General features: G+C 44.1%; 1 protein-coding gene across 12 annotated transcripts in view; it reads left to right on the forward strand.

Moving 5' to 3' along the window:
• The window catches only part of BCL11A (BCL11 transcription factor A), a 100,363-nt gene that overhangs the window by 70,479 nt on the left and 6,128 nt on the right, over window positions 1-23,756 (forward strand). For 5 of the 12 annotated variants that reach the window (XM_074332008.2, XM_088796145.1, XM_074332010.2 and 2 more), the window contains 2 exons: window positions 14,119-14,220; window positions 19,572-23,756. The exon at window positions 19,572-23,756 is cut by the window's right edge and continues 888 nt beyond it. In XM_074332008.2, coding sequence (XP_074188109.1) covers window positions 14,119-14,220; window positions 19,572-21,592 — 2,123 coding nt within the window. In that variant the 3' untranslated portion in view covers window positions 21,593-23,756. The remainder of the gene's footprint in view (window positions 1-14,118; window positions 14,221-19,571) is intronic. The other 7 variants (XM_088796146.1, XM_019717286.3, XM_019717308.3 and 4 more) reach the window with 7 other exon arrangements.

The raw sequence follows: 23,756 nt of genomic DNA on the forward strand, positions 1-23,756 counted from the left end.
TTACCACTCTGCCCCCACACTGGGCTTCAGGAGTGCCCCTGATGAGCAGGATATTGGATCTGAAAGTGACAGCAAAACCTTCAGCTGGGAAATATTAATCCATTTGCTTTCTTTTGACACCAAGGTTAGGACCGACTAGAGGATCAGGAGACATTCTCTCTATCTCGGTGGATTTCATGAGTTTGAGAATTTTCTGTGGGGCTGGCCATTTAGGCTTTTCCCAATTCCCTTCCCAGAGATCATGCTGAGCTCTTACGATTCCAGAACACTGGTGGTCAAAAGGCCTTCCCGCTATAACAAAAAATGTATTGTCTGTGAAACAAAAAATTAATCTTGTCTGTGAAAAAGAAAAAAAGCACCTTTTAAAATATTGGAACCCTGAATTGTGAGCACTGGAATGTGTGGGAGAGAAAGATATATATTTTTTAAAAAATGACTTAAAAAATTCACAACCCGTTAACATGGAGAAGAAACACTGTCTCAGCTGCAATGACTCTTAGCCAGGAGCTGACCGTGGACAACATTGTCACCTTTGTCCCTTCTCCTTCAGCAGCTATGCTCACGGACCCTTGTCTTACCTGGATTTCCCTGCCAGACCCTGCAGCTTGTGGCCTTGGTGGCCTCAGTTCCAGCCTGGGGTGACCCAGGTCAGCTGACCACACTGCCCTGTTGTGGAGCAGAAATTGCTTTGACCCTGGAAAGCAGGTTATGTGTTTGTGGTGGGTGAAGTGTAGTGTGTTAAAACCACAAAAGAGGTGTGAGGGGCCTGGTTTAGCTCTTGAGAAATGGAGAGGCGGTCCTGGGTTCTGAATGTTTTTACTTTTCCCAGGATCCCTGCCCCGTTTTTGTTTTCAGGGTGTATGTGTTTCTCTCTTTATACCCTCTAGCATGTCCCAAGCAGAGGTGGAAACTGCTGGGGTTGTCTCCAAAGCCCATGGCAGTGGTTTCACATTCCAGGGCCCTTGCCAGTCACTTGGCTGGGAAGCCCCGGCCTCACAGAGTACACCACGCATTCCGTCTCCTCAGGGCCTCCAGGGGGCTGTGCCAGGATCTGGTGCAACCTGGGCGATGAGGTGTAGGTGGCTGTGGGTGTTCTGCATCTGAGGCAGGGAAGCAGATGAGGTCATCTACGTAGCCAGCCTTTAATGCACCTTCCGTGGATAACTTCTTAGCCTTATATTTAAGCCCTTTTAGTGGAGCTACACTATGGATTCTAAATAGGAGTATTTGAACGGAAGGACTTTACATTATTCTTTCTCTTGGAGCAGAAAGATGGGAGTGTAAGTGGGAGATGAGAATAAAATGTAGGAGATTCCAAAAAAAAAAAAAAAAAAGAGTGAAAGAGAAAGGAAAGGGACTCAGAAAAGGTAATTGGGACCAATTCATCAGAAGACATAAGGAAATTGGACATCTAGTGTAACTCTTCTAACTATGTAATTATACAGCATTTGGAAAGTGAATTATTAACCTGATTGTCCATAACAACCTTTGAGTAAATATACAATTACAGATTGCCAAAATTGTATAGTGAACAGATGGGCCAGCAGCCACTTTCAAGGGGCTGTAATCATCTCTTGGGTCAAGGCTGACCTGGAGGCCCCTTGGTTTAGTGAATCATTTACCGGAGAGACTTCAACGACTTCGGAAAAGGGAGGTTCCCCTGGCCACTGCTGGCTCCATGGCTGCTCCTTCCAGACAGGTGGTCATTTAGAATAAATACCTCCCCAGCAGGAAGGAAAGTTCTGATTTCTGAGTATTTATTCTTTGCTTGGAATGGTGCCGAGCACTGAGAGGTGGACACTGCAGTCTGGGTTCTCAGAAGGCTTGGACTTGAGTTGGGGAACTGGTGCTAGTGGATACATGATAGTCACATGGAGCCCGGGAACCCAAGAGAAATGTAGTGGACAGCTGGGGACAGAGAGTGGCATACGCTTGGCCATCCTACCTATTGTCTAAGCAGGGGCCTTCATGCCTGCCAGTAGTCTCAGTGGGGCCTCCTCCCGGGGAAGTCCACGGGCCTGCTCCACGCTGGAGGAGCTGCCCGCATCAGCCAAGAGCCGCCGGCCATAAATGCAAAGTTCGGTTTAACAAAAGCAGCTTTTGAATGAGAAAGCTGAGTGGAGTTGTCCCAACCTGTCAACTTCAGATTTCTTTCCTCCTCTCCATAAATCAAAAAACGGTTGGTGGAAGGGAGGGACAGAACCGTTTCATTTTTGGATTTTGTAAGAAAATAAAATCAAATCAAAAGAACCTGTCCCACGCTGATACCTTACATGCCAGGTTTGAGCCTGAGGCAAATTTTTGTGGCCATGTAATAAGCCTCTTTAAAATGGTGACAGACCCTTGACTCTCTGCCTTGAATTACACTGATAAAAGACATTTTATTGCATTAGAGCCGGGGCAGGAGTACAGGACGGTTCTTGCCTGGTCGGCTTCTTTGAAACCACGTCAGCCCTGCTGTCCACACTCCCCGCTGCCTGACAGGGTTTGAGCGTGATGGCGGCGGAGATCTGTGGGCCGGTGACAGAGGGGGGCTTTCTACCCAGCAGTCAAAAGTTGAGGTTCTGGAAGCAAAAGGATTTCAGCCTGAGGGGTTTGTTAGGGAGAGTGGAGTGTCTCCTGATGTAAGAGATCTTGATTGAAGAATCTCATTGAATCTTAGATTCAAACTGAAAGATGATCTTGGGGTCTCTTATGTAGTGTGGGTTTCCTTTAGGCCCCCCGATGCCTGTGGAGAAGGATAAAGGGGGACCCTGGCCCCTTAGGACCTGAGATGGTGCATTCTTGGTTTGAGGAGTTTGGTGGTGTGTGTGTGGGGGGGGGCGGGGGGGTGTCTGATAACTTTGATGTTACTCCTGTTGAATCAACAGAGTTAGTAAACCTGAGACTAGCCTGTAGCACCCATTCTGTGGCTGGATTGGGGCCTCTCGAGTGAGTGCAGATTATACATGTGAGCATTTCTTTTTCAGTCAGGAAATTCTTTCCAGATTGGTCAGTGGTAGAAATGAAGGATTAGCAATTGGGTAATAAGCCAGGAAAATAACGATGAAGCCAAGAAAACAGGCCTCAAATAAATAGGTTATGTCTGCCTCTCCTTTGTTCTGCGGGGCTCAGTCAGAGAGGTTAGGGCTGAGGCTCCCTGCTGTGTGCCCGGAGGAGGGAAGGTGCTGAGGGACTGAGAGAAGGTGGCAGAAGCTGGAGCAGCCTGTGGGCGGGCAGAGGCCTGTTTCTGAAAGAAGGACTCACCGCCTTGGGACGAGGCCTGGCCTCACAGCACCAGAACCCTCCTTGATTCAATCTCACCTCAGGCGAGAGGGCAGCCTAGTTTTGTGACTGAAGAAATGTCAGAGCCTGACCTGCTAGACCATTTTTTTTTCAGTTTGTAGAAACCTTAAATTAGTTCTCATAATTTCCAAGCAGTTCTGTGTTAACCATAGAACATAATAGGTTTTAATTTTGGAGATTGGCCAGTTCTGGTTCTAAGAACCTCTTGGCCAAGGTTGTCACAGAACATTATGCCTGTAGCGTGTGCCTTCTCCACTTTCCTTGACGTACACACACCACTTTATAGTCCCAGGACATCAAGTGTTGCCTGTAAGTGGCTGTGAGGCTAGTGCCCAGACCACACACTACCTTGGCCCACCTTGAGGGCTCCTGAGTAGACCGGTGACAAGGGGCAAAGCTTGTTTCTCAAGAAGGTGGGAAGGACTCTTGAGTTCCAGCCCTGCCCTCATGACCTCCAGCAGAACATTTCTGAGATCTAACATTTCTTAGCTGGGAAGGTGAGGGTAACACTTTACTTCATCCCACAGGATTGCTGTGGGGCCAGAATGTGAGGAAAATGCTTTGGGAAGCAGATGAAGCCTTCCAGAGACAGGACGTATTTTCTTAAGAAGGGCTAGGCTTGGAGGCCTGACAGAACCTTCCAGGGGCTGCCTATTGTTCTGGGTTCTTTTCCATTGAAGGGTTGCACAGATCATTCCTGGGAGATAAGAGCAGAAAACTCTGCAGCTCTCTGGGTGGCAGCGCTGTCTGAGCCTGCTCCCATCTTCCAGCCATGCGTCTCTCTTCCCTTGTCACTCCAGCAGTGCCCTTACCCTGCCGACTTCCTCCTCCACAATGCCCAAGATCACCTGAAAAGATCAAGGGGTCTTCTTATAAACTCTAAGCTTGGTTTCCGTAAGTGTATTCTGGTATTTTCTCAGGACTGATGAAAATGGTGATATAGAGGCATACATTTCATTTGTTGTGAGTTGACACACGTAAAAGGCTCAGGGTGGCCTCTTCAGAGTCATTTGGGAGTTGCATGTTCTGCTGGCTTTGATAGACAAGTCCTTTGCTGCCCTGGCTGGTGTTATCAGAATTAAACGTTCGCTAAGCAAATGGTCAGTCTCATGGGATCCAGCTTTACAGCCCAAATGCCTTTTCATCCCCTTGGTTGAAAATACTCATTCCACCCTCATCAGGCATCTCAGTTATACTCAAATCAGGAGAAACTCGAGTGTGGTTTTCAAATCTTTCCAGGTGTCTAGGACTACGAATCGCCACCCTTCTCTTCCTATCTCAGGTAGGGTAGAGAGGTGTGAGTGGAATCTTTGAATCCTCTTGTGTGAGGCTGGACAATTTGGGTGAAAGAAACGCATCCAGGGCAGCTCCTATCATCACCCACCCCTTCTTCTAACCACAAAGGTATTTATTGCAGTTGAGCCCCACCTTAAGGAAGCCCAATACACACACAAATTTCACCAATGGAAACTGATAAATTAGAGGGTGATTTTTCACATTACAGAAAGATTGTTAACTTTTCAAAAGGTTTCGCCACAGGGTTTCTTTAAATAGTGAGCTCCCCTACTGAATTTAAAGTGTTTGTTTACAGATCATTAACTACTTGACAGAGAGGTTGGGGAGGGGGTGGAGGAAGAAGCACTTAAAAGGTAAAATGTTAGAAGCCCTGCCAATTCTGGATGAGCCTGGAAGGGTGATGAAACATCTCTGAAATTGTCGGTTGGCAAATGTGATTCACTTTACAGAAATCCATTTTACACATGGCTTTCCAGGAACTCTTCAAGTTGGTTGAGGGCAGGGACCACAGGACACTGGGACCTTGCCTCCCTGGTTTGAGGTAGCTGGGAAAGGACTGTGGCTTTCAGAGTTCTGTGTGTGCCCTCGTGAGCAGTGGGTGTTAGGCTCTGGCATGAGGCCAAGCTTCGCCATTGGCCTTCTGGCACGGGCAGCAGACACCTTTCCCCTTGACATTTAGCCTGCATTTGTGGGAAGTTTCTTCCTGGTTCTCTCTGACCTTCAGCTTCTTTGGCTTAGGACCCACTTAGGTTTCCTTCTTGACACTCAGACAGGTGTGCCCCAGGAGGTTGAAATCCATCACCTGGCCTCTTCTCTGAATCTAAGAATTAACCTGGGGGCCAGACCCAGCCCGCACAAGTCTAGATCCCTCCTAATCTCTGCAACGTCACGAGGGGCACAGGCCCATCCAGGCCAGCTTCTAGGATGGCCCATAGTAGGTCTCTTAACTGCATCCAAGTTTCCTGCCCTGAATCTGGTCTCAGGGAGACTCCAACTGGTGTGGGGAACAGGAAAGAGAAGTCACCCATCAAAGCCAGTCTTCTCTTTTTAAATATGACAAAACTTAGGGCCAGAAAGGGGAAGAGATTTACTAAAGGTCACGCACAGCTGGTGAGTGGCAGAGTTGGGACTGAGGAACCTGGATTCCTGACTTTGTTCCAATGGTTGCTCCAGAGGAATAAGTCCCTGACATCCTAAAGGAAGAAAAGAATCTGGAGAGTGAGATTCATGGGGGAATGCACAGGGCAAGTGTATCTTTAAAAGTAGTTGCCAAATTCCTCCAAATAACCTGAAAAATACCTCAGGTAGAGGCAAGCCTGTGTACACACACACACACACACACACACACACACACACACTGATACACACTCTCACACTCACCCTTCACCACACACAAAAACAAAATCCTCAAATAAGGACTCAGAGCAGGAGAAAGGTGACCCCCACCCTCCTTGGGGAGGAGAAGAGAAGAAAGAGAAGGAAGAAGGAAAATTTGGAGGGAAGGTCAAGTTGATGATTGAAGAGACCAAGCAGTATAGGAAAATCTCCACATTTCTTGCACAGTCATTTGTTGAAAATGTGTCAGCAAGTATAAGCCCATCTTAAACTGGCAATGATACATGTGAAATAGATTATTTGAGTTGGGGGGGCAGTATTGCACACAAGAATGCGACTATCAACACTTGTTTGTCTGACTCAGAGGGATAAAACACAGTGAATTCTGCCTTAGGAGACTAGCCACCATTCATCAGGGGAAGAAAATAGAGGAGGTGGGGGGGGGGGGGGACTAAACAGGACAGATGAACTCTCCGTAGAGGTTCACAAGAGTCCACATGGCTGTGTCCCTTATTTTAAGAAAATGTGATATTTGACAATAAGTTATAAAAGCTGAAGATGTCACAAAAGTCATTAGAGGGCTATTTAGAGGACCATATCCTCTGCTGTCAACCAAATGAATTGGTGTACAGTATTTTGATTTAAATGTCAGTAGCTGTTGGGCCCCATTTGCTCTGTGCACACCTTGGGCTTTGATTCTCTCTGGGCATCCATACCTTTTTCTCTTGTCTAGAAAGTCCTTCCTCTTGGCTCTTCAGGTCTGGTTCCTAAGTTACCTTTCCCCTAAAGCCACTCTCCTGCCTTCCAAATGGAAACAATTTTTCTTCCTTTGAATTTCCTTAGCTATTTGTCTGTACCTCTCTGGTGACACACTTTCTACACTGGAGGAGAGCGAGTTCTGTCCTGGCCTTATCTTCTCTGCTAGATGAAGGCGCTTGTAGTCTGTGTCTTCTTTGTGCTACCCACAGAGACTAGCCCACTGCTTTGGGCATTATAGGCACTTGGTAAATAGTTGTTCAATATATGCATGAAAGAATGAATGAATGGAATTTATCCTGGGTACACACGTTTTGCATAGTGAAGTATTACAGTTAAAAAAAAAAAAATGTCCTAAGACAATTTGTCTTTTTATGCAGCTGCCCTTTCAGTCTCCTCAATAAGTTCCACCATTCTAAGGCAAAAGCTTAAATTAGTGTAATAAAAATTTATCTAATTCACAATCAAGTGAAAATACTTTGGGCCCAGAGCCAAAGAATATTATTGGAGTGAACTTTTTTCAACACCCTAAATTTAACCAGCTGGAATTCTTTTTTTAAGTACCATCCTATCCAACCTTTTGAAATGAAGGATTTGCCTTTTAGTGGTAAATCTGCATTTCAACACAAAAATGGAACACAATGTCTTTGGCTTAGTTATTCTTCAGAAAAGCAAGCTTTTTTTTTTCTTTTTTGAATTATGTGCTTTGCTTATGTTAAAGAAAAGATTGCAGGAAATTTTGTTTAGGCCTGACAGATTGGTGGCTTGCATTTTTATACATAAAGAGGCACGAAAGATGTCATCTTTCCATCCTCTCTGATAGAGTGATTGCCTAAGGTGAGAACTCCTAATGTGTTGTTTAGATAGTCAAGGCTCCGAAAGGATAGAATTAATCAGAAAAGAAAAAGAGTTTTAAAATGAGGGATTGATGAAATTAAAGTCACTGATAAAGTCACGACCAAGTTTCAGCAAAGAAATTCTGTAGTGTTCCATTGATTATAGTAATATAGTCATTATACAATGCAAAAAAAAAAAAAAATTCTGTAGTGTGATGTCTTTAGAATTCTCCCTTGCTTCCATTTGTACAGGATACACTTTTTAAAGAGCATCACAATTTGGAAAAACCTTACCTAGTAAAAAAGCAGTGATGGAAAAAATGCTCATGGAAATGCTCATTTCTAGAACAAAAGGGAATGATTTTGACAATATCAGAAGGTTAATTAAGAAGTCTGTTAGTGAAATAGACTCAGATATAAGGGAAAAAAACCCTGATGGTTGCTAGATGGGAGGGGGGATGGGGGAGAAGGCAAAGGGATTAGAAAGTACAAATTAGCAGTCACAGTATAGTCACAGGGATATGAAATACAGTTTGGGGAATATAATCAATAATGTAAAGATTATGTTGGGTGCCAGATGGGCACTGGACTTACTAGGGGATCACTTCTTCGACTGTGTAGATGTCTGACCACTGCACTGTACACCTGAAGCCGAAGTTGAATGTCAACTATAATGATATATATATATATATTTACTGGTGTTGCCTAAACAATTTATAAAAGTGGACACTTTGGTCAACGTTGCTCAAGCAGTAGTTCGCCGTAATCAGAAGTGTCTGGACGTTGATGGTAACCACTTTGAGTACCTCTTGTAATTGCAGAAGTCAAACGTGACTTGTATTCATCTTTTGTTGTTGGTATATATTATTACAATTTTAATACAGTTTTCCTTTCTTAAAATGTGTATACATTTTTTGCACCTTCTGTGTGTGTGTGTGTGTGTGTGTGTGTGTGTGTGTGTGTGTACAGTCACAGGATGTAAAGTACAGCATAGGGAATGTAGTCAATGGAATTGTAACAGCTATATACAATGTCAAAGGGGTAGTAGACTGGGGGGGGGCGGTTATCACTTTGTGAGGGGTGTAAATGCCTAACTAGGACATTGCTTTGGACACCTGAAACTAATAATAAAAGAAAGTAGAGGAATGCTGATAAATTAGGGGAAAAAAAGTCTGTTAGTGATGACAAAGCTGGCACATTTTCCGTTTAGATTGACACGATTCAAGATAGGCATAGCTCATGTTTGCTCTATAATACTCTGAGAAATCACAGACTCTGAGAGAGGAGAGCTGATATCTATCATCAACGGAGGGTCAAGAGCTACAAGGACATTCAGTGGTTTTGCTTTTGGTTAAAGAAAACTCTAGCCACTGCTAAAGAAGACTAGCTGCCCTGTTGTTATTTTTGTGATTTGGAGCCATTAAAATATTTACAAAACTAGACTTGATTCATTTAGGGAACTTCACAAACTTTCAGGATGCATTTAAGTGTAGTCTAGAAGTTGGTACTGGCTATGTGGGGAGGAGACTTGAGAATCTTGGAGCTGGAAGGGACAGTCAGGACCCTTTATTTCGGCCTGTCACCAACATAGACTCACTCTATCATGGTGAGTTGTCATTCTCTTCCTGAAGACCCAAAGTGGAAAGGTGGTCACAGTTTCTGAAGGCGGTCACAGCCATTCCTCTCAGGGATGGCTTGACTTTTTTTGTGCCCTGTCTCATTGGAAACATAGGAAACTTACCTAAAAATATATGTTTAAGAAAAGAAATATATATATACACATACACATTTTAGTGAACAGCAAACATCTATACATCGATGTACTCCTCTAGAGAGGCCTAGAGGTTAATACCTGATAAAAATTGGGCACACGAGGCAGTTATTGTGTGTGTTGGAAATGATGCTTTGTGCTTAGCTGATTGGGCACATTTGTAGATCGGCAGTATTACTTGCTGATTAGTGGACAGTAATGTGGCTGTGTTACACACCCACTAATTAGTTTCAGAAATAAATAGTATGTCAGTAGTAAAGGGATCTTGGAGATGGTCTCGAGGAAACCTAACCCTTGATTTAGTGACCTTAAATTCCAGGGACATCCCACTGGCCTTTAGAGCTCAGCACTAAAAGTTGGTAGCCAATGTGTATAGAAATGTAAAGGGATCAAGGTGTAACATTAAGTCAAAACCCTTCCCAACTTGTTGCAGATTTTTAATGAGAACTGAAAAATAATATTCATTATTTTTTACTCAGCTACAGTATAAGGAAATATTACAACCTGAAAATGCAGAAGGTATTTTGAGGTCCCAAGTGGAGATTCTGGGTCTGGAGAGACCTTTATGAAACAGAACAGGTTAAAACACCTTTCACCAGAGGAATCAAGGCATTTAAAAGCTTGATTCAGAAGAGGGCAAAACATCACATTTGAGAGTTCAGCAAGGGAAGCAGGAGTCCAGTTCTTGCTCCATCCGTGCAGCATGCCACAGCTGCATTCTCAAATATTTCAGCTTTTATGGAATCATTGAGGACACCATCTTCCTGGCATGAGCTGGTTTGGATGTTGTCTTATGCAAAGAGCATTCCCTACTTGATGGAGAGCTCAGGCCTGTTTCCTATCCTGGTCAGTGAGGGAGGGTGGAACCTTGGATTCCACATGGAGCTATCCTTAGGGATTTCCCAAGCTTGCTCTGCTTTTGACTGTTCCAGTCCTAAAGGAGGAGAGGGCCAGACAGGAGGGATGACAGCCTCACAGCCAGTGGATCTCTGCCAGGGGAACATCAGAGTTTCCAGCTTCGATGCCTTCCCTTACCACTAAGATGGTGCTCATTAAATTGCATTGTGTACCTGAATCACCTGGAGGGCTTGTTAAACACAGTTTGCTCCCCTTCTCACCCCACCCTACACCCTGTTTCTGATTTGGTAGGTCTGAGTTGGAGCCTGAGAGTTTTCATTTCCTACAAGCTCCGTGATGCTGATGCTGGGCCTTGCTCTGCGCTTTGACAACCACTGCCCTAAGAGTATCCACCACCAAGGAAATACAGAGCATAGCTGGACCACCCACTTGCCAGTCAGCCTCCCAAGGCCATCTCTCCCTGGGGAGAATGAAAATGCAGGTGGAAGAAGAGGCCTTCAACCAGGGCCAGTCTGGGAAGGCAGAGCTGCTCATTGAGTGCAATACTTGGAAGCATTAATTGTGAGACTTTACTCTGCCTAAACCGTGATGAAATAATTAAAAGCATCATAGCAAGAAGTGAAACCCTAGGGACTCTATTAACAGTTTAGCATTTCCAGTTCCTGTGGGAATGTCGATTCTACTTACCAAGGAGAGTGTTGGGGACGTTTTCCGTGGGAGAGGCAGCAGAACCAGCTGGGGTTCCCTGTTGCTTTTGCTTTGACACTCTGCCCAGAGGAAGAGAAACACAAGTCTGAGTCTCTCTCGCAAAGACAATGTCAGTGGCTTGTTAAGCTGATAGGAATGGTGTGTTTCTCTTCAGCTGGCTAATTCTGCACGGGAAGCATAAGTAGAGTGTGAAAACAGTGGGGGTGAGCCAAGAGGTACAGGAAGCAGGTCAGGTATTATTTTCCAATTTTTAAATCAAGTCAGTTCATTTGGACCTTTTGAAAGGCCCACTTCACACCTCTGGGCTGGACTCTTACCCAACAGGTTAAGAAAGGTTGTTTCTCCTAATGGGTCAGAAGGAGAACCCTCTTCATTGGCACTTCATTTGGGCAGTGAAGACCAAAGTGGGAATGGCAGAAGAGAGGAGATACACAGATATCTCAGGAAAGGGCCCTGGTCAGGGAGTCAGGAGGCTAATTCTGATCTTCACTTTGTGGTTAACCATCAGTATAGCCGTGGGTCAGTCACTTAATTTCTCAGGGCCTCTGTTTCCCCATCTGTAAAATGAAGGCATAGACTTGATGATCTCTTAGGTTTTCTACAACTCATGAAACAAAAACCAAACCAAACCCTAGTGCCAGATACTCAGAACTCTCTTTGACGAGCCCCGCTTTGCTACGTGGCCTGACACTGTGGAGAACTGGGCCAGGCTGTTGCCCTGAAGCTCAGCTTGTTTGGGCCACTGGGTTTGTAGACAGGTTTGACCAGAGATACATGCAAGTGGTCAGGCCTAGATTAGATTAGTGGTTCTCCCATTTCTTTTTTTTTTTTTTTAAAGATTTTTTTTTTTATTGGGAAAGGGGAACAGGACTTTATTGGGGAACAGTGTGTACTTCCAGGCCTTTTTTCCAAGTCAAGTTGTTGTCCTTTCAATCTTAGTTGTGGAGGGTGCCGTTCAGCTTCAAGTTGTTGTCCTTTCAGTCTTAGTTGTGGAGGGCGCAGCTCAGCTCCAGGTCTAGTTGCTGTTCCTAGTTGCAGGGGGCGCAGCCCACCATCCCTTGTGGGAGTCCAACCGGCAACCTTGTGGTTGAGAGGACGCGCTCCAACCAACTGAGCCATCCAGGAGCTCAGCAGCAGCTCAGCTCAAGGTGCCGTGTTCAATTTTTTTTTCAGTTGCAGGGGGCACTGCCCACCATCCCTTGCGGGACTCGAGGAATTGAACTGGCAACCTTGTGGTTGGGAGCCCGCGCTCCAACCAACTGAGCCATTCGGGAGGCGGCTCAGCTCAAGGTGCCGTGTTCAATCTTAGTTGCAGGGGGCAGAGCCCACCATCCCTTGCAGGACTCGAGGAATTGAACTAACAACCTTGTGGTTGAGAGCCCACTGGCCCATGTGGGAATTGAACTGGCAGCCTTCGGAGTTAGGAGCATGGAGCTCTAACCGCCTGAGCCACCGGGCTGGCCCCGGTTCTCCCATTTCTTTCTGGAGGACTTTTGAGGCACCCTGGAGTCTCTTCCCAGAGTAAGTGGCAGGGAGTTTGAAATTAGACTCTCCCTGTGTGAGGGTCCCAGTACCTTGTTGCTTTTATGCAGGGGTCCCAGAGGTACCTCAGTTGTGTGAGTCTCCTAAGAAAAGTATTTCAGTTTTGGCGACAAACACTTATTAAATTGCTGAGGCAAGAACAAGTGCAAAAATGAATTCTCAGATTTCTCATTGAAAAACACTATGACTAAATCTGTAGTTGATTTTGCCCTATACTCTCAATTCACTTAACGTAAACAGTCAAATTAAGACATACTTGTTGTTTGAGTCCTGTCTTCCTGCTTTTGCTGGTTCATTTTGCGGTATTTATTTTGTTTTGGGTCAGAGAGTAGAATATGCCTCTATAGATGGTCTTGGGCTGGGTGGAGCCTCCCTTTGCAGTCACGATAAGAGCAGGTTTATGACATCCATGTAAGAGCATCCATGAGCCACACGCCATTGTTACCCATGAAGTCCTCATGAAAGAAAACCTTGTGCTGACTGCCCTGGCTGTTCTTGGTAACGTGATCTGTCTAAGGAGAACAGGATGTATTTTATACGCGAGACCTGCTGTCCTAGAGTATAACAACAACACTTTTAAGTGCTCTTAATATTAAGCTAATGGAAAACATACTCTGTTTACTCACCATCAAAGTCTGTTTTTCTTCTCTCCAGTCTCCCCAAGCACCACAAACTCCAAACCTCTAGAACACGCTGAGTGTCTCTTGCTCCATCTGTCCTCCTCTCTGTCTCATGGTTGACCTCTAAATGCTTGGTTAGCTCAAGGTGGACTTGGAAAAGCTAGGGACTTACCACATAAACTGTATAATCCCCAGGTTGAACAAACCAAATATTTCCTTTCTCACGAAAATCTCAGTGCTGGAAATGCTTGATTTACTACTAGATTTATGTTTATTAGTGTGAGAAGTCATTTTTCCTCACCAGTGTGCAACAAAGTGCAGTCGAATGGAAAAGGTGGGCCACTTTTTCTGGGTGCTATTATTGGAAGGCTGGTATTCTCCTTGTCATTTGATGGTGGGATTCCTCACCCACCGTCAAGGGGAGAATTGGCCAGTTATTTTAACCCCAGAAGTCTAATCTTTATTATCCACTACTTTGTGTTCTAAGAAGCCATGCCATGTGCGGTGCCCCATTGATTGAATTCTGGAGTGAGGCCCAACCCTGAAATATCTAAGGTTTCCCTGTCATTGAAATGCTGTCATAAATACATCATGAGAAGAGAAAGTAGTGGGACAAGGAAGGCAGAATGGGACGCTGTTCTAGAAGGAATGATTCACAAATCCACTCCTTTCCTATTAGCATGTTGATTTTTGCTTGGGCTTGTCTATAAAGTGAAGTAAATGTATGCATGTAAACCAGCCTTGCAGATAAATCCCTCCCGTTTTACCATCCTACCCGTAATATTACCAATTTCCCCTTGCTATTTCCACATCTCTTATTACAAAACAATAATTAAACAATAACCCACAAGCAAATGAATGAAAGAACCACCCCCAATACCTAAAAACAAACCTCTTCCCTTTTGTCAAAAAAGACCAAAATTAAAAACAAAACAAACTGTGAGAATTAACTCACCACTGTTCTTTTGATACAGGCCTTGGGCCTGTTAACTATCTGCAAGGCTGTTGTAATGATGTTAATCTATTTTAATGGAATTGAAATGTGATATCCTGTGGTTTACGATGTATATTGTTTATAGCTTTAGTGCTTGATTTTGGGTTTCTTTCACAGATAAACTTCTGCACTGGAGGGGCCTGTCCTCCCCTCGTTCTGCACATGGAGCTCTAATCCCCACGCCCGGGATGAGTGCAGAATATGCCCCGCAGGGTATTTGTAAGTTGAGCATTATTTCTTCTACAAATGTCCATATGTATAGAGATGAGAGTTTCTGGAAATTACCCTTACTTTTTTAAGTACTGAAAGGAGTTACTTCCAAAATAGATTGGCATCCGCATATGTATTATTCCATTACTCACTTGGCACCCGCTCCTCCACTCCACTCAGCTTTTCCCTCCCCTTTTTTTCTTTGCTTCTTTACTAAAGGCATGGAGCTGACAGCAGCTCATCCCTGTGGGTCTCCTCCCCAGGGTCTTGTCTGGCTCCACAGCTGGTGACTGCATACGTCTATGTGGTCAGAGCCCATTTTATTGCTGGACATTCACTCCCATGGCCTCATTTAAGACTTCAAATTATTCCATGGCATACATTTTTAGCAGAGGCCAGAACCAAAAGGAGTCAGTTGAGAGTTACTCCAGAGTTATTCTTAAGCATGTTATATAGACATTTACATGTGTATTTAAACATGGTGTATTTTTATATATACATGGTGCATTATATATGTGCATATATATATATATATATATATATATATATATATATATATATATATATAATTTCTACTTGTTTTTCTCCTAGTTTTAGAGAAAAATGCACAGCATTGTTGCTAAAATTCAAAGATACCACCACCACCATCACTACCGCCCCCACCGTTACCACCATCATCACTACCGCCTCCACCGTTACCACCACCAGCACCACCATCCAGTTACTTGTTCAAGCCAACTTTTATAGTGGGGAACTTTTTATGAAATTTAGATTTATGTGTTTATAAAAATGTTTTTGGAAGATGTTGTTTTAGAACGTAATACAGTTTGCTTCTCTATGTAGGAATAAATGGTATGAGTCATGCATGGCTAAAAAGTTGGGGCCGGGGGAGGGCTGATTCCACCCCAAACACAAAAAGCAGGTTCAAGAAAAAAGAAGTGTGACATCTAATTTTTATTTAAGGAAAGTATTTTTATTTTGAAAGTAAATGAAAAATAACCTGTTGTGGAAAATAAAAAAAGAACGGGAAAGTGTCATAGAAAGAGAATCATGAAGGGCAAGATGCAGGAGTTGAGGCTATAAAGGGGACTGGTTTTTCTATGGGAGGTAAACTAGGCCTCACCATCTTGTGAATGGTGTCTGCAGGGCAGGGCATACATCCGAGACCAAATTCAAAGCCAGTTGTTTATTTTTGTTAACTCCTAGGTAATCCTAGGTAACAAAGAGTTATTGTGTGAATTTCACAAGCCCTTGGGTCCTGAGGGCTGGGTGGTACAGGGGTTAAAAAGCACCTCCTCTGCGCCGCCCCCCCACCCCCCCAGGCTGGGCCTAAACCTGGGTTAGGTCACAGATTGCAGAGTTTAGGGGGTGGACTCATGGTTTCGAGTCCCTACATGCTGACTGGGTGGGGAGAGCTCTCCTCATTTGGCTGGGGGTGCCTGGGGCCCCACACTTGGCTGTGGGAACAGTGCCACCCTTGGAGGGAAGGGAAGGGAAGGGAGTAGGGCAGTAGAGAGGAGGGTGCAGCTGAGTGGCCAAGGGCTGCTGGCCTGGGAATTGGTTTAGTTCTCTCTCTTCCACTGGATCCTCCCGAAGGCAGGGAGTTTGATTTGAGGGATGGGAAACGAGCAGCCTGATATGGAACCCCTGTCTTCCTCCCTGCTTCCCGCAAAGGGAGTGTGCCTAGTTTGTTGGTACCCATGCTGGCAAGACCAGTTTAGGGGTGACCAGAATAAGGTATGTGGAAATGGGTTGTGGGGTTCCAGAAAGCTCTAGAACAAAGCTGACGCCCACCTCACTCAGGGGTCTTAACCAACTGCCTTTGGGTTTCAGAGCACTTAGCCCCACTCAGCTGTGGCCTCCGGGCTGGTGGACATAGTCATTAAAATCTCCCCCACCTGCCTTCTTCTAACCAGGGCCTTACGTTGGCCTGGGGTAAGACCTGGCTTTTGGATTCTGACCTTCCTCGGATACTCCTCTGGTTGTGTAATGTGGTTAGTCATCATGCTAGGTAACTAATCAAGCCTGGTAGTAATGAAAACTCACATTCAAGTTGGACCTGATAGTTTACAGAGGATTTTTATATACATCTGTCGTTAGAGCCTCACAATTTGTTAAGGTACTGCTTTTTTGTTTATTTTACAGATAGGAAACCTAAGGCTCAGAGAAATTAAATGACTGTCCCATAGCCTCAAGCTAGTAAATAGTAGAGCCAGAGGTCGAGCATCAGACCTCCTTGTTCTTCTAAATCCTGAGGCTTAGATCACGTGACTTTTTAATCACCTGACAAACTAGAAATGGGGTCATTCTTTCCCATACAATAAAAGGAAATAAGACAGCTGATTTTAACCGTTTTGCTACCTCGATTTCCTATGCTTGGGGCCAGGTCTCAGTTTATTGCTTTAAATCAAAACAATCCCTGTGACTGCCCAATGAGGCTCTCAAATTGAGAAGTTGGTTTTCATCAGAGTAAATGAAGAATATTATTATATTTTACAAGTCAATAAATCAATGTAGCCCTAATTTTGCCACGCAGGAAATCAATTCTGGTCTTTCTAAACCATCAAAGATGTTATGAACAAAGTAATTTCACAAATTATGGCAAGTAACACATTTATTGATGACTACAGTTTCGGAATGTAGAATCTGTGAGCACTGTAATATAATATGGTACACTGGCAGGAGCTGAGTGAAATACAGATTATATGGTGAAACTGTAATGCATCATTTGCTATTAGTGGACTGGTAATAATTACCAGTTTCAAAGCAGCTCTTTCCATGTAATCTTTAGTCTCAATCGTAACAGCCCTTCTCATTGACATTGTGATTACACTGGCTGCCCTCATGATCTAGAATATCTAGTTGATGGGAATACTAAAATGCAATAGTGAAAACTGTATGTTGTGTCCTCATTAGAAGATAAAATGCCGTTTTCTCTGATCTGATGTAGGAGAGAATGGGGAAGCAAACGGCACAATGTTAACATATTGTAGCACAATCACATGACTGGCTCTGAAAACAAAATTTTAGGACGCTCCGGGCAGCAAAATAAAATGGACTTTTCTCAGTTAAGCCTGTTTGAAAAGATACAGATGAGATCCTTGATGTAGTGCTATATAGATGTTGGCATTTATCAATGGCTACATTCATATGTGTGCGAAACCAGCATCACTAATTAAGGGTCCAGTCCTGCGTTTCAATAGATAGTATAAGGTAAAATATGATTTTTAGGCATTTTGAGTGATGAAAGTGTTAAGGCCTTGCTTCAGCTTGACAAATCTCCTCTTTACTTACCCAATTCAGATTGTCAGGCTAAATGTGTGATAATAACACAGAGTCCTGGAGAGGCAAAGGAGAAAGCCACAGAGGGTCACGGTAGTTGGAACCAGATAGTTTTTTTTCCTGCCTATTTAGCACCCAAGTCATTGTTCGACAACAAAAAAATTATGAAAATACTCTTTATGATGCTTTTTATTTCCCCTTGAAGAGAGGCGGCAAACAAAAATAGGCAGATAATGTGATATTAATGTCAGTGTTTTCTTTCAAAATCTTTTCTGCCTTTTTTTTTTAAAACAATTAGGCAAATGTTTCAAACCTAATTTTGGTATCTTATCATCTAATCTTGTTAAGGAGATTTACCCAGGAGTGGGATACATTGAGTGAGATTATAAATGCATTGTAAAGTAAATTACAAGGTCAGGGCGGGGAGTCCATTATTCAGACAAGTGCTTGAGTGAGGTTGGCTTGTTTTGGGAGACTGTATTGTTTTGGAATACGAGTGTTTGGGGCTCCTGAGAAGACTCTGCCAGCTTTTCTTTCTGACTTGCTAAATGGAGTAATCATAATTGATTAATTCCTCATTCCCACTCTAGCTCCATGGTGAATTTTTTCCTTTTTAAAAAGTTACGAGCCAGGCTTTAGGAAACAACTCTGGCCCCTCTTTTAAGAGAAGGGCTAAAGTTTGTTATTTCTCATTTGTGTTTTATACACTGACTTTTTTGGAATCCCTGGGAAGTTATCTATTTTTCTCCTCTTCCTTTGGCCACCAACATTTGTGCCCTTTTTTTAACGCTGTAGTTGACTGGTAAACTGTTAGTTACTCCCTTGATGTAGATATATTTTTTTTAATTTAGCTATCTCCAAAAATGAATGATTGTGAAGTCAAGCTGGCCCCCTTGACCAAAGTGGCATTTACCACTCTTGGGTTCTTTTCAGCGAGAGAAATAATGTGACTTAAGCAAGGCCCCTCTCCAGACAGCTTGGCTACTAGCCAAAGAGTTGACTAGCTGAACTGTATCTTTCTGTTTCTTTCTCAACTGGAGCTGAGGCTCAGCGGAGGGCGCAGGATGTTGTATAATTTGGTTCACGTTGTTAGCCTCTCAAAATAATGAGGGGGAGGATAGTGTAGCATTTCTCAGCCTGCTGCCGGTCATGGTGCTGGCTGCTTTAACTGTTCTTAAACTAGGATGCTGTGTCTGCCTAAGTTGGCACCAGCCTCTCCTACTAACTCTTGGCTTGCATTTTTTTGACTGCGGGCAACTCCTAAAGATTTGATATGGCCTGTTGGTTAAATCTGAAGTAAATTTCTGTTTTGAGATTTTCAGAACATCCCTTGAGATAAAAATGGGAGTCCTCGTGGGGTGTCATGGAGCCAGAATTGGGACTCACTGACCCTCACACAGGCTGGGATGTATGAATGTTGCTAGTCTGTCTTCCAAAGAATTAGTTTTTGAGTACCTTGTCATTTTTTAACAATGTCAATAATTAGTGTATTTCAGGCTAAGATTAAAAGCATCTCTAGGTCCATAGAGAATTGTAATGAGTTGACCTTCTCTTTTTTGATATCTCTGTGAAATGATTGCCTATTTAGAAAGTTCACCTGCCATCCAGGGGGGAATAGAACAATGGGATTTAGGGAGCAGAAAAGTTTCCCTTAGGTCACCTTGTCCAAGTCCCTCACTTAACAATGAGAAACAGAGGCACAGAGATGAAATGACTTCCCCAAACCACAGCAGGTGAAAGACTGGAAGGTTCAGAAGATGTTTGCCGAGGTTCCCTCGGCTGTAGGGATCATCCTCCTCAACTTGAATTTGTCTAGATTTTTCTGCTTTGGAGACTGGGTTTAAAATTCTTAGAACTGAGTTAAATGATAGAAAGACTGACTTGACAAATATTTGTTGGGCACCAACCACTAGGTGTGCAAGGCACCATCTAAGCACAGGGGATACAGGTCAGGAAGGACTCAGGCCTTGGGGTTGAGGGCTGGGGGCAGGAAAGGCTGTAAGTGGAACATAAATAAGCAATTGCTGTTGCCCTCCTCCGTGATTAAACATTGATGTTGGTATTGTATTATTTTGCAGGTAAAGATGAGCCCAGCAGCTACACATGTACAACTTGCAAACAGCCATTCACCAGTGCATGGTTTCTCTTGCAACACGCACAGAACACTCATGGATTAAGAATCTACTTAGAAAGCGAACACGGAAGTCCCCTGACCCCGCGGGTTGGTATCCCTTCAGGACTAGGTGCAGAATGTCCTTCCCAGCCACCTCTCCATGGGATCCATATTGCAGACAATAACCCCTTTAACCTGCTAAGAATACCAGGATCAGTATCGAGAGAGGCTTCCGGCCTGGCAGAAGGGCGCTTTCCACCCACTCCCCCCCTGTTTAGCCCACCACCGAGACATCACTTGGACCCCCACCGCATAGAGCGCCTGGGGGCAGAAGAGATGGCCCTGGCCACCCATCACCCGAGTGCCTTTGACAGGGTGCTGCGGTTGAACCCAATGGCTATGGAGCCTCCCGCCATGGATTTCTCTAGGAGACTTAGAGAGCTGGCAGGGAACACGTCTAGCCCACCGCTGTCCCCAGGCCGGCCCAGCCCTATGCAAAGGTTACTGCAACCATTCCAGCCAGGTAGCAAGCCACCCTTCCTGGCGACGCCCCCCCTCCCTCCTCTGCAATCCGCCCCTCCTCCCTCCCAGCCCCCGGTCAAGTCCAAGTCATGCGAGTTCTGCGGCAAGACGTTCAAATTTCAGAGCAACCTGGTGGTGCACCGGCGCAGCCACACGGGCGAGAAGCCCTACAAGTGCAACCTGTGCGACCATGCGTGCACGCAGGCCAGCAAGCTGAAGCGCCACATGAAGACGCACATGCACAAGTCATCCCCCATGACGGTCAAGTCCGACGATGGCCTCTCCACTGCCAGCTCCCCGGAACCCGGCACCAGCGACCTGGTGGGCAGCGCCAGCAGCGCGCTCAAGTCCGTTGTGGCCAAGTTCAAGAGCGAGAACGACCCCAACCTGATCCCGGAAAACGGGGACGAGGAGGAAGAGGAGGACGATGAGGAAGAGGAAGAAGAGGAGGAAGAGGAGGAGGAGGAGCTGACAGAGAGCGAGAGGGTGGACTACGGCTTCGGGCTGAGCCTGGAGGCGGCGCGCCACCATGAAAACAGCTCGAGGGGCGCCGTGGTAGGCGTGGGCGACGAGGGCCGCACCCTGCCTGACGTCATGCAGGGCATGGTGCTCAGCTCCATGCAGCACTTCAGTGAGGCCTTCCACCAGGTCCTGGGCGAGAAGCATAAGCGCGGCCACCTGGCTGAGGTTGAGGGCCATAGGGACACTTGCGATGAAGACTCGGTGGCGGGCGAGTCGGACCGCATAGACGATGGCACTGTTAACGGCCGCGGCTGCTCCCCAGGCGAGTCAGCCTCAGGGGGCCTGTCCAAAAAGCTGCTGCTGGGCAGTCCCAGCTCGCTGAGCCCCTTCTCCAAGCGCATCAAGCTCGAGAAGGAGTTCGACCTGCCCCCCGCCGCGATGCCCAACACCGAGAACGTGTACTCGCAGTGGCTAGCCGGCTACGCGGCCTCCAGGCAGCTCAAAGATCCCTTCCTTAGCTTCGGAGACTCCAGACAATCGCCTTTCGCCTCCTCGTCGGAGCACTCCTCGGAGAATGGGAGCTTGCGCTTCTCCACGCCCCCCGGGGAGCTGGACGGAGGGATCTCGGGGCGCAGCGGCACGGGAAGTGGAGGGAGCACGCCCCATATTAGTGGTCCGGGCCCGGGCAGGCCCAGCTCAAAAGAGGGCAGACGCAGCGACACTTGTGAGTACTGTGGGAAAGTCTTCAAGAACTGTAGCAATCTCACTGTCCACAGGAGAAGCCACACGGGCGAAAGGCCTTATAAATGCGAGCTGTGCAACTATGCCTGTGCCCAGAGTAGCAAGCTCACCAGGCACATGAAAACGCATGGCCAGGTGGGGAAGGACGTTTACAAATGTGAAATTTGTAAGATGCCTTTTAGCGTGTACAGTACCCTGGAGAAACACATGAAAAAATGGCACAGTGATCGAGTGTTGAATAATGATATAAAAACTGAATAGAGGTATATTAATACCCCTCCCTCACTCCCACCTGACACCTCCTTTTTTCACCTGCCCCCCACCCATCGCCCTCCAGCCCCACTCCCTGTAGGATTTTTTTCTAGTCCCATGTGATTTAAACAAACAAACAAACAACAAACAAACAAAAGTAACAGAAGCTAAGAATATCAGAGTGCTTGTCACCAGCACACCTGTTTTTTTTTTTTCTTTTTCTTTTTCCTTTTTCTTTTTTTCCTTTATGTTCTCACCGTTTGAATGCATGATCTGTATGGGGCAATACTATTGCATTTTACGCAAACTTTGAGCCTTTCTCTTGTGCAATAATTTACATGTTGTGTATGTTTTTTTTTTTTAAACTTAGACAGCATGTATGGTATGTTATAGCTATTTTAAATTGTCCCCGATTCGTTGCTGAGCAAAAATGTTGCTGTTTCCAGTTCCGTTCTTAGAGAAAAAGAGAGAGAGAGAGAAAAAGACCATGCTGCATACATTCTGTAATACATATCATGTACAGTTTTATTTTATAATGTAAGGAGGAAAAACAGTCTTTGGATTAACCCTCTAGAGACAGAAGAGATAGCGCTGAAAGTCTCTATGAGCTAAATGACTGTCTCTAAAGGGTTAAATGTATCAATTGGAGAGAAAAAAGGCCTTGAATTGACAAATTAACAGAAAAACAAAAAATAAGTTTATTCTATCATTTGGTTTTAAAATATGAGTGCCTTGGATCTATTAAAACCACGTTGATGGTTCTTTCTACTTGTTATAAACTTGTAGCTTAATTCAGCATTGGGTAAGGTAATAAACCTTAGGACCTAGCATACAATTCTATATTGTATTTCTCACAACAATGGCTACCTAAAAATATGACCCATTATGTCCTAGTTAATCATCATTTTCCCTTTAGTTTAATCTTGTAAGCAAAACTGATTATACCAGTATAAAAGCTATTTTGCTCCTGGTGAGAGCTTAAAAGAAATGGGCTGTTTTGCCCAAAGTTTTATTTTTTTTTTTAAAAAATAATGATTACATTGAATGTGCAACGTGCAAAAGCCCTGGAATGATTAAATACATGAGTAAAGAATTCATTTCATGAAGATACTTGTTTTAAATAATGTCTTTTAAAAAAATTCTGGCACCAAAAGAAATAGATCCAGATCTACTTGGTTGTCAAAGGGACAATCAGACGATAAACTTTAAGACCTCGTATACCATATTAAAAATAAGAGACTGCAATAAGGTTTGACAGAGGGTAACAGAGGAAAAAAATATATGATTTACTAGCACAACTTGGTACTATTTGCCATTTTAAACTAGAACAGGTGTATAAGCTAATATTGATACAATGATGATTAACTATGAATTCTTAAGACTTGCTTTTAAATGTGACATTCTTAAAAGAGAAAGAATTTTAAGAGTAGCAGTATATATGTCTGTGCTCCCTAAAAGTTGTACTTCATTTCTTTTCCATACACTGTGTGCTATTTGTGTTAACATGAAAGAGGATTCATTGTTTTTATTTTATTTTTTGATTTTTTCTTTTTTATTAAGCTAGCATCTGCCCCAGTTGGTGTTCAAATAGCACTTGACTCTGCCTGTAATATCTGTATCTTTTCTCTAATCAGAGATACAGAGGTTGAGTATAAAATAAACCTGCTCAGATAGGACAATTAAGTGCACTGTACAATTTTCCCAGTTTACAGGTCTATACTTAAGGGAAAAGTTGCAAGAATGCTGAAAAAAAAAAATTGAACACAATCTCATTGATGAGCATTTTAAAAAAAACCTAAAAAAAAAACCTTTGCCAGCCATTTACTTGACTAATGAGCTTACTTACTCGGACTCAACATTGCAAGCGCTGTGAATGGAAAACAGAATACACTTAACATAGAAATGAATGATTGCTTTTGCTTCTACAGTGCAAGGATTTTTTTGTACAAAACTTTTTAAAATATAAATGTTAAGAAAAAATTTTTTTAAAACACTTCATTATGTTTAGGGGGGAACTGCATTTTAGGGTTCCATTGTCTTGGTGGTGTTACAAGACTTGTTATCCATTTAAAAATGGTAGTGGAAATTCTATGCCTTGGATACACACCGCTCTTCAGGTTGTAAAAAAAAAAAACATACATTGGGGAAAGGTTTAAGATTATATAGTACTTAA

The sequence above is a fragment of the Rhinolophus sinicus genome, chromosome 2 (assembly GCF_057876585.1).
Source record: "Rhinolophus sinicus isolate RSI-liver-muscle chromosome 2, RSI-T2T, whole genome shotgun sequence".
In the NCBI taxonomy this organism is placed as follows: Eukaryota; Metazoa; Chordata; class Mammalia; order Chiroptera; family Rhinolophidae; genus Rhinolophus; species Rhinolophus sinicus.